Source organism: Lichenostomus cassidix, chromosome 5 (assembly GCF_008360975.1).
Source record: "Lichenostomus cassidix isolate B80296 chromosome 5, HeHo_3.0, whole genome shotgun sequence".
In the NCBI taxonomy this organism is placed as follows: domain Eukaryota; kingdom Metazoa; phylum Chordata; class Aves; order Passeriformes; family Meliphagidae; genus Lichenostomus; species Lichenostomus cassidix.
The window spans coordinates 50,873,175-50,884,046 of NC_139486.1; the positions used below are offsets into that span (position 1 = coordinate 50,873,175).

Consider the following 10,872-nt stretch of genomic DNA (forward strand, 5'->3'; position numbering starts at 1 on the left):
CACTAAGTCAGTTAGAAATGTTATCTTTCTCTAGTACTTGGAAAGGCAATTATCCCAATTTATCCCAACCCCCCAGAATAAAGTAAATTTTGTATAGCTGCAATATGGAACTGTCAAAGAACATTCTTTCTCCAACTGATTTTTAGCATAAGCAGTGACACTTCATGAGGAAAGTTCTATAGGTTTTGAACAAAAAAACAGAAATAACAAAGTTATGAAGACATTTCTTTTGCAAAAGCCACAGCAAGAAATATAATTTAATTGCAGAATATTATGTTTATACTTAGGACATGTTTGGTAAGTTATATGGCAATATCATTAGCTTATGTGCTTCTTTGGATGACAAACAGCAAATAATTGTAGAGTACCTTTTCTTCTTCCATGGCAAACATCCTTGCCTGTAACTTGGTTGTCAGTCACATAAAAAACAAAACAAACAAAAAATCAGAACAGCACATGCCATTAATTTTATTTATGCAGCTTGACAAGACAATATAGTTATATTATCCTGCATAGTGTATTTCCTGTGTTTTTTTTTTTTTAACTATAGGAAATACAGAGTCACAAGGAGAAATTTGTGAATCTGAAATTATTTTTTCAAGGGAAAAAACTAATTGCTTGTCCATTTCTTTTTTGTGTGACATGATTGTGATGCAGCATTAGTGACAAATTCTTCATCACCATGGGCAACAGTTTCATTCTCTGCAAGGTCTCTCAGCACTTGTGTTTGCTCATTATATGATGGAGAATAAAATGCAAGACTGAAACACACTTTCAGATATTGAGTAGGATAAGTTGTGGGGCAGATCCTTTACCATGGTTTATGAATCTACCCTTGCAGAGGTCACAATAACTTAGAGGGGAAAAACAAAACAAAGCAAAACAGAATCAGGAAAGTATTAAAGGAAGCATTGTCTTCCCTAGGAGGTTTTTGAAATATAAAAATGAAAATTCCCAGGAGGAGTGGCTTACTGGGAAGAACTGTCAAAACACTGTCCAGAAGAAAGGGCATCATTTTTTGGAGCTGTACATTCTAACATTTTATATGCAATAGAAAAAATATTTTCATGCCAATAACTTGCTGTGATGCCATCATATTTTAAAATCTCACAGTCAAAGCTAAAGCCTTTGTTTTGTTACCTGTTTTTTAAATGCTGCCATAGCTTCTTTGTTTTGTTGTTGCAGTGTGTCGGTCTGATGCTGCAGAGTTTCCTGCTCGTGTGAAATAACAACAGTGCGAGTTAAGTATTATCTTAGAGCAAATCACATCTAAAGTATTTCAAGGAAAAAAGCTGACTTCTTGTTAAATATTTTTAGAAAGACAGGACTGACTAAAAAACCCTGAAGACAAAAAGGAGGCATTTGCACCTTTTTGGTAGCAGCTTCTCTTTAATTTTTAAGGGGTCACATTCTCACATCCACTGCCATCTTAAGACAGAAGCTTGACACTGTTCCAGGTAGTTATAAAAGAATTTTAATACCCTTTAAAAATATAATCCCATTTAAAAATAGCAATTTCTTATTCTGTTTTTAGTTAAATTGTAGTCATTTAACAAGCTACCTGAAGGAGATGAAGGAGGGCAGAAAAGACTAAGAATAAGGCAATAGTTCAAGATTTTTACCATCCTCCTGCCTGGCTTTACTCTCATCCATAAACACAAGAAAATTAGTGAGGATGTACTCTTTCTGTGTTATTATTTCATATCATAATCTCATAGACTAATACTACATTCCATGAGTGGAAATCTCCAACATCTTTAAGCACCGTGTTTCTCTAAAGATACTTCAACTTTACCGGGGAAGATATGTATAGAAGACCAGGTTTTTAAATTGCAAGCAGTGAAATATATTAGGTAAAGGTAGTTAAGAGGCTCTGTCCTTGAACAACTATCTCAAAATATAGATGAGTGTTTAGCTAACAAATATTAGTGTGAAGCATGAAATTATTCAGTAATGACTGCACAAAAATAAAAATGAATTGAGACTATTAAAAAGAATGAACGGAAGAAAATATATTGGAAGTTTGTTTCATACACAAGGAGTCTAATTTCTTCTCCTGCCTTAAGTAGAAATTGAGAGTTATTTAAACGTAAAGTCCATTCCAAACTGCTGTTCTCTCCAGCAAGTTGGTGTTGCTTCCATGTTGCACAAGTGAGAGCTGTTGCCTTTTGATAGAAGACAAGAATCCATGGAGGTAAGGTGTTCAATATCCATGTACTTATTAACTCGTAAGATAAGTAGAGAAAGTTTTGATTTGTGTGTAACAAAGAATACACACTACGGAAATGAATATTCAGAACCACATAAAAGTCACAAGAAAGGTTTTTCTCAGGTTGTCCCTTAGCACTGTGGTCAAGGGCAGTGATCTCCACTAGGTGATAGGCATGTAGAGTACACTAGAGAGGCAGAAGCAGTACTGCAGGGTCAGCAAATCAACTATTCCCAGTGCAGTACTCCTGCTCACCACAGGAATAAAATTTTATATCCACAGTACTGCCAAATTAAGATGACACTACGTTAAAATGCAGAAATTTAAGCCAACATCATATAATAAATTATATAGCTATCAGTTTGGTTTCATAAAACAATCATGGCTTTATACAATGTTATCATAGATGGAATGGATAAAAACCCAATGCTAAAGTCTTTATAACATATCACTTTCTTGTACTGTATATTCAGGTATTTTATTACTTGAAAATGAGACAGGAGAGCATCTACAAATACTCATTTCCTAACAAGCCTCATACAGAGGAATATTAAATAAAATGGTTTTATATAACTCTCCCAGAAATTCAGGCTTGGAAGAAATTTTCCATCTATGCCATATATGCAAGGTGCTGCAGGGAGAATGAAGCACAAAGTTATTTTTTAAAAATATGAGCAAAATCATCTTTAATATTGTGATGCTATGCAAGTATACTGAGTATACTCACTAGATTTAAAGGAATATTTTCTCCAGTTATTTTGTTTTCCCTGCTCCAGTATATTTTTTCAAGAGCAGCAAAAGTATTCATAAAATGTAGACAATTGTTTGCTTTAAAATTGTAATAATAAATCAGAAACTTAGCCCAAGGCATGTCTTTTTTTTTTAAACTAGTTTTTTATATTTAAGGTAAAATAAAATGAATGACAGAAGTGTTGACTGAAAGGGAAATCTATCAAGAAAATTGCAAAATAGAACATTTGATAAACCAGGGAAAGATGATTAGTTATTGAACTACTATTGTGATGAATTTGATTCTTCATTCAGAAACAATCACATCAAAAATTCAATTTAAATATTATACTTAGAATTTCCATCTTATTGGAGTCTCAAGGACTGGAAGTTTGTATTAGCTTGTTCTTTTGAAGTTCCAGAATATTTGCTCATGGGAAGTTCCCAAAATCTACCACTCATTGTTTACATCAGCTTTGCCGTGTGCCAGTGTTGAATGTAAATAGTACAGGAAAAGAGTTCACCTAACTACCTGTAAGTCCCATCCTGTTATGAGTGGTAAATTAAATTGCTGTTAAGGCATCAGAATGGGTGGAAATCCTCCCTTTTGAACCCAGAATATTAAGAACTGCAATGCTAGGTTAAGAAAAGCAAAGAAGGGTTACAAACTGAAAGCACTCTTGCTTTTACAAATATAAAATGTTTCCTGTTTCTATGTGCACATATATATCTTTCAGGACAGAAAAGCACATAGTTAGGATTATTAATTTAAGATGGTTAGGATGAACTCCAAGATGAAATAGTCTTCCTTTACAACTAAGATGTTAAATATCCCAAGATCAAGGATAGAGCTGAAATTATTGTTTTTTCTGTGATCATAAAATATACAGAGTGAAGCCTTTTATCTTGTGACCTAGTGACAGGGGTCATAGGTTTGATTGTATTAAAGAAGGGAATGCATTTCCTAGGAAAGCATAACCTCAGGAGCCCTCACTCTGAGAAGAATGCTAGACTCATGTTACTGAATACTTCATTCTCAATATTTAAAAGCTGACAAACTTCTTCTGAGTATGGATAATATACAAGTTTGTTTGAAATACCTTTTTGGGAAAATTGCCACTTCCAAAAGATTTCAAGTGTAGTTGTTTGCTGCACTGATATTTGCACTTGCCAAAGCCAAGCATAACACAGAGAAGCTGCTACACAACTTCCCCCACACTGATGTGTCAACATGCCTCATATTCAGCTAAATGTCTTATTGCTTCAGTATTTCCATCTCTTTTGACTGAAGATTGCTAAGTTATGCCAAATATTGTTATATTCTCTTTAAACACATTTCTAGGCTGGGCACAATCCAAATCAAAATAAATGCTATAGATATTCATGGGTAAACAATAAGCTACTGGCTTGCACATTCTACTACTAGAAATAAAAACAGCTCTAAAAAGAGGAACTGCAACAAATCACAATTTATATTAACATAAAAATTAAATCTCAGCAGGTGAAATACTAAAAACATGTAGGAAAGTTACCTTCTGCCATTCGAGTTCCTGTTTCTCTATAACAATTTTATTTATTTGGTCTTCATAATTACTCTCTGTTTCCTAGTTAAAAACAAACATAGAGAAACAAACATAAAAACACTGAAATTAAGAGAAATTCAGTAAGATGCAAAAGTGCTTCAAGAATCCATTGCAGTCAATGATACAGATAATAATACTTAAATTACTCAAAATCTTTGGCACATCTCAAATATTCAGCTCAAAGCATTTGAATCTTTACTCTTTTTGACATCTAGGACAACTGAAAAGTTTGTGTCAGCAATTATTTCTGTTATTATGGAAAAAGTGAAATATTTATCATTATCTTCTGTGCCAAGAAGCCTCCTGGCCTACCAAATAAAAGAAAATAAAACAGAATCATGGATAATCAACACACATTTTTTATAAGATGAGCTCCCAGAAAATCTGGGAAGACCATTACTAAGGTCTGAAGTTTCCTTCAAAATGCCAAAGAGGTACTAATAGCAGGAAGGTGCATTATATCTCCTATTCTTGCAGAAGAACTTTAACAAACATCAAACTATTACTTGCAATAATAAATGAGAAATATCTCCTAATAATTCTAGGTGCTAAAAAATTGTGAGAATTTTCCTGAAACATTTTGGTATCTAAGTTAAACTTTCCCAACAGGAATTCAGCTTTTATGAGCACTGGCATTCCTTTACAAGTCCAACACTCAAAGAAAGGAAGAACAACAAGTACCCCTATGAATAGTCATGACCTCTTGCAAGAACAGCATTCAGGCTTTTGATGTATTTCATGAGCAACTCACCACTGTCCTGTTATTGCATATAGTCAAAATAATGAATATCCTTTAGAGACCTGGAGAGCTACACTAACGTGTCACTCTGAGCTTCAAAAGGCTGCTTTCCCGCCTATGCTCTGCACACTGATGGCCAGCTTGAGAAAGTGACCACATTAAAGCAAGACTGACTTCTCTTTGATGAATTGTTGCACTAATAACATCTACTGAGGTCTTAGACACACACTAACAAGGGCCAAACTTACTGTGTGAGGGTAAAAGAATACTCCCAATACCTGAACTGTGCATTTTGATACACTACGTGCAAATTTATACTGATAATTTCAAATTTCCCACTACAGTTCAAAACCTGCAATCTAAATTGTTGCAAAACTTAGCACTCTTAGAGTGACTCACACCTCAAAAATTGGTTGGAATCTTTAGGAAACAGAGACAACTTGGGGGGGAAAAAAAAGCCATGTATCTCTCTAATAAAAAATAAAATAAGACCTCGAAAGGATTATTCTCTTAATACTGGCATTTAAATAAAATTCTACTGAATTGCAATACCATGAGCGACTATTACTTACCACGAAACAAAAATGATATGACCTCTGGATGAAGCAATATGTTTCCTGACACACTGAAAGAACTAATGGAGGCTCTTTCTCCTTCCCAAGTGAAGCAGGGTAACACAATTCTTTTGGCTATAAAATACACTGCATCTTTAAGAAATGCAATTCTTTCCTAAGCTCAGTACGAATGAGGGTTCCAAGTTTTTGATACAAGGATATTTACAACATTTCAACAATTGATGCAAAACAGCTTTGAGGATTTTGCAACCCTTTCTCACTTAGTACAGTATTTGATTCACAGTCCCACTACTTATCAATAGATATGAAAGAACAAAATATGTCCCAAGGTGCTTTAAAATAGGTTTATGACATTGACATCTTTTATAGGTTTTGGGGTCAAAACTGACTTCCTTGATTAGCAGACAGTTTACAGGCACATGTGTGGAGAGAAGCACACTGCTTTCCATAGGATGCTATTCCTTAAGCATTTCAAAAGATTCTTGCAGGTTCTAAATATATTCCTTAATACTCACATGAATTTTACATATAAAGTACTGAATATAAATTTAAAATTAAAATTTGGCTCACAGAGAACTAGAGAAAAGTTCCTTAGATTTTGCTTCTCTGATAAGTACCAGTAAAATATAGATGGAGAAGAGACCTAAAGATAGCATATGACTTACAGTAAAAAAAAAATAAAATAAAAAAAAAGAGAACTTATAAGATTATCAGTGTTTCCCAGCTCTGCTTTAACAAATAGTACTGCAGAGTTGCAATGATACTTTTTTTCATTGATACTATTGTATAAGTACTGAAGGAAAATACATCCCCCTAATTTCCCTAAAATGATAAAACCAAACGAGCTTGACTTGGAGCTTTTCAAAAGGGTGTAATCTTCAACCATTTCTACCATTAAGCAACAAATGTTATGAAAATTATATATTATTAGCAAAAGTCTTGCTCAAAATCGTAAGAAAATGGCATTAGTTTCCATTTTAAGCAAACACTTTGCTGTGAATACTTAAGAGGAAAGGAACCAAAGTTCTAAGTTAACAACACTCCTCCAACTTACTCCCAAATTATAAAGGTGTATCTGGAAGCTATCAAAAATGTGTATGTGTGTAACTACTGTTGAAAAAATAAACATCATAAATACTTAAACTGAGAATGACAATTACATGATAAAAATGTTCTCATGTGAAATCGCTAACTGTTATAAGCCTTATCCATCATTTTTACATCTTTCAAAGGACATTTATAGTTTATCCATTTTGAATTGAAAGCTTCTAAAACTTGGGTGAAGCACTTTTTTTTAGAAGTTCTATCAGCTGTTTAATAAGACAAAAACATTTTTGTTATACTTAGGAGAACAATATTGTATATAACTCTGATGAGGGATCAAAAACCCACAAAACCTTAAAAGTGTTCATTTTTTATTAGATGCCTTAGGACTACATGGATTTAAGTGTTTTTATAAAAAAAGACTACCATAACAATAAAAGAGGAGTAATTTGATGGTTTATTTACTCGTTATAACCTTTAGAAAGTGTCAAGCCTTCTTTAAAGTGTTTGCTTCAGGCTGTAGTTTTACAAGATGGGCTGTGGATTGGTCAAGCCCCCTCGATTCTTGACCCTGAACAGATTTAGGAACAGAGTACAGCTGGCTCATGTCCAAGCAGCCAAAACTGCTGCTAAGTACTTTTATTATCTTTTTTGAACTCACAATCTCCCTCCTACAAGATTGCACATTCAATTCTCACGCAGGTCAAATAGTACTCACAGAAACTACACTTTCTGATTGTTTCATACTACAATTAGAAATTCTTCCATGAACTAAGCAGACCAGTACAACTTTTAGTAGGCCTCATGGATATTGTTCTTAAGCTTTGTTTCCAGGACAAATGTTAAAGGGAGAGAAGATATTCATACAAGCATTATTCTAACTTTAGTTCTGGATAAAGTATTTTCGGATTTTAATGGTTAAGACAGTTAATAAAAAACTGTAGCAACCATATATTTGGAATCCATTCTCAAAACCTTTCCTTTTTCAGGTGCAGAGATACAGAAATGTGTAACAACCATCCTTCCTTTGGAAATTTTTCGGGGACCTGTCCTTGACTCCATTGCATTGGCTACAATTGCTCTATATTTAAATCTCTTCTATCAAAATATGTTCCTAGAAATGCCTGTATTGATGTTTACAACTCTTCTCTCCAACTGCATGTAATCAGTTCCTAATCAAAAGCCACGTTATTTACGAATACAGAAATAATCATCTAACACACTCCTTCCTGACCTGAACAAGAATATCACAGTATGTCACAGTCATGAGACACGTAAACTTCAGCACTGCTTGCTCTCTTATATCCACATACTGCTTTTCCTAATACTCAGCATTCCTTGTTTCTGTCATTTTGCTAAAAAAACCACCCTAATTTATGCTTAGGTATAAAATCCAGTTATAAGACTGTTGGAAAGAAAATACACTCAGTTGACTACAGATCTAGAATGGCAAGCAACAAGCAAAGTGAATGGGTTATCCAGCACAAAAGAATCACTGGCTTGGTCAGTGCTTCATGAGTAGGAAAGATAAACTGGAAAAAAATAGAAGGACATTCTAACCATTGGAGTGTGAAGTAATCCCTGTGGGGCAGGGGAAAGAGAAATATATTTTTTGCAGATTTTAATTACTTACATATTCATATCATGTCAATTCATATGGATCACAAAGACCCAGTGAATAGCCAAAGGAATAAAGTTGTATCAAGTATAATCATTTGAGCAATGTATTCTTTAGAAAAAACTTGCACAGCTATCAAAGACTGAGATTTCATCTGAAAGATGAAACAGATGTACAGACACTTACTATGAGCAAATCCTCTAAAACTATTTTTGAGAGTTTAACTACAGTCTGATAACGAGTAAGGATTGCATCAAGTCTTTTAAAAGATTTTCATATTTAAGATTTTGATTTTTATCTGTCTAGCTTCACACAGATAATTTCATCCACAAATTTATTATTATTAATCTGAATTTGTACTGCAGCCTAACCAATCATTCCAAGCAGTTTATTAAACCCAAAATATACGATAAGTCCTGTCCTGAAGAGTCTCCTGTTGAAGTGACAAGAAGACAAAGAATGGGAAGACAAACAGAAGCAAACAGAGGTAAAATAATCTCATCTGAGGTCAAGACAGAGGTCAAAGACAAAACAGAGTAAAATCCACTGTACTGGCTCTAGTGCCTCCCTCAGGCTATCAGTCTACTGAACCTCAAAAATAATCCGGAAAGGAAGTGGGAAAAGTTGTAAGAAACCTTCAAAACTTTCAGTCCTACTCCTCTTTCTAATGGAGCAGATGACACAGTTTAAGTTTGTGTGTTTCATTCTTATCCATGGGAGAAATTAGAATGGTGCAAGAAGCACTGTGATTCTCTGAGTTTTCCCTGTATTTTGGTCTGAGCTCTACATTTTTTTCTGGGCTGATAAAAAATTTACAGAATAACCTCATGTTCATTTAATTTTTAAGAAATTCATAGCTAAAATCAGGAGAGAAACTTTAGGGGTATTTTAAAGCAAAAATATCTGTACAAAATTCTACTTAAAGAGATAAAAATGAATAGCATTAGGCATAAGCCACATTATTCAATAACCCTTCCTTCTTCAAAATATTAATGTTTTATATTCCAAACTTCAAACATACTAAGCAAATAGCCATGAACTGATAAATAAATTAAAAAAAAAAAAATCATAAGTGCATTCAGGGATACTCTAAGATTTCAAATTCTCTATCTGTAAAATGCTTACTTTTTTAACCTAAATTTCTAAACAGGCAAATATTATATATATATGTGTGCATTTATATTTTTAGGGTGGAGGAAAGCACAGCTATTTTAGAAGCTTAGGACCATGTCTTAACTGTGAAATTAGCTTATAGCATTTGCATCAATTTTGAAACTAGAAATAACTTTAAAGCAAAAAATTACTCATGCTCCTGAGGCACTTATAGTATAGCAAACACAAAACAGGGATAAAAACCCAAAGAAAAATACCAAAAGATGAAATTCCATGGCACTCTATGAACACCTTAACCTCTGACCAAGAGCATTAAAAGTGCAACCTTAAGTTAACAATGTAAATTCAGCTAACAGATCATATAAAGAAAAGTATACTCTGATTGTCATAATAAAATTTAAATTACTCAGTCTTTACTATTAATACAAAAACAGTTTGACTATTTTAGTTAGACTAAACACCACCATTGTAACCCAGGTCTGGGGGTCACACTATGGGGGCTTTAACAGCACCACACCAAGAAAGCACCATCATGCTGCCTTTTTCTCTTTTTTTAATGGCAGTAGTTCCTTTGTTTATGGCTTTTAAAGAGAGGATTATAGCATCTCACTTAGATCAAAATAAGCATAAATCAAGCATGCCATCAGTACTAATATTTTAAAAGTAATAATACACATCTTTTGAACAGGTCAAATTCATCAGATGAAGAAAAATATACTTTAGGTCTTTCAATATACACAACAGTTCAGAAACACTATGGGAAGAAATAGAAAAAAATGTTTACATACACACAACTGGAAAAGTAATCACAGAAAAATACAAGTGAAGGATTAACTACAGGAAGAAAGAGTTGCCTTTAACAGCACAGACCCAATCTTACCTTGGTACAAGATGATTCAACTCATTTCAAAAACAAAACAGTCCTACCTCAATATTCAATACATTATTAATTTAGAGCTCTACATTAATAGTTTAGAAATGTAAAAATAGTGAAATAAAGTGTATTTGGTTATCACGGTAGCTCTTTGCCCTCATAGGCAATTCTGAAAAACACAAGTAAACAGCCAAACTCATCACTTTTCTGGCAAATAGCAAATCAATTATGAAATGAGAAAGACTTAAGGACTCAGAAATCCTGGATTCATTCTTTTCTTTTTATATCAAAAACTGTTCTTAAAGAGAACTATAATGAAAGACAATAGTTTCATGTAGATAATTTTCTCAATAGCCTGATTATCATCTCTAGCAACTTTTTACATTAT

At 33.5% G+C, this 10,872-nt stretch overlaps 1 protein-coding gene across 8 annotated transcripts in view; it reads right to left on the bottom strand.

The window, feature by feature from the left end:
- The window catches only part of CCDC73 (coiled-coil domain containing 73), a 58,949-nt gene that overhangs the window by 37,098 nt on the left and 10,979 nt on the right, over positions 1-10,872 (bottom strand). For 7 of the 8 annotated variants that reach the window (XM_085063023.1, XM_085063029.1, XM_085063028.1 and 4 more), the window contains 3 exons: positions 4,471-4,542; positions 1,141-1,212; positions 369-404 (listed from right to left, as the gene is read on the bottom strand). The exons of the other annotated variant lie outside the window; for it this stretch is intronic. In XM_085063023.1, the coding sequence (XP_084919149.1) occupies positions 369-404; positions 1,141-1,212; positions 4,471-4,542 (180 nt within the window). The remainder of the gene's footprint in view (positions 1-368; positions 405-1,140; positions 1,213-4,470; positions 4,543-10,872) is intronic. 8 annotated transcript variants of the gene reach the window in all.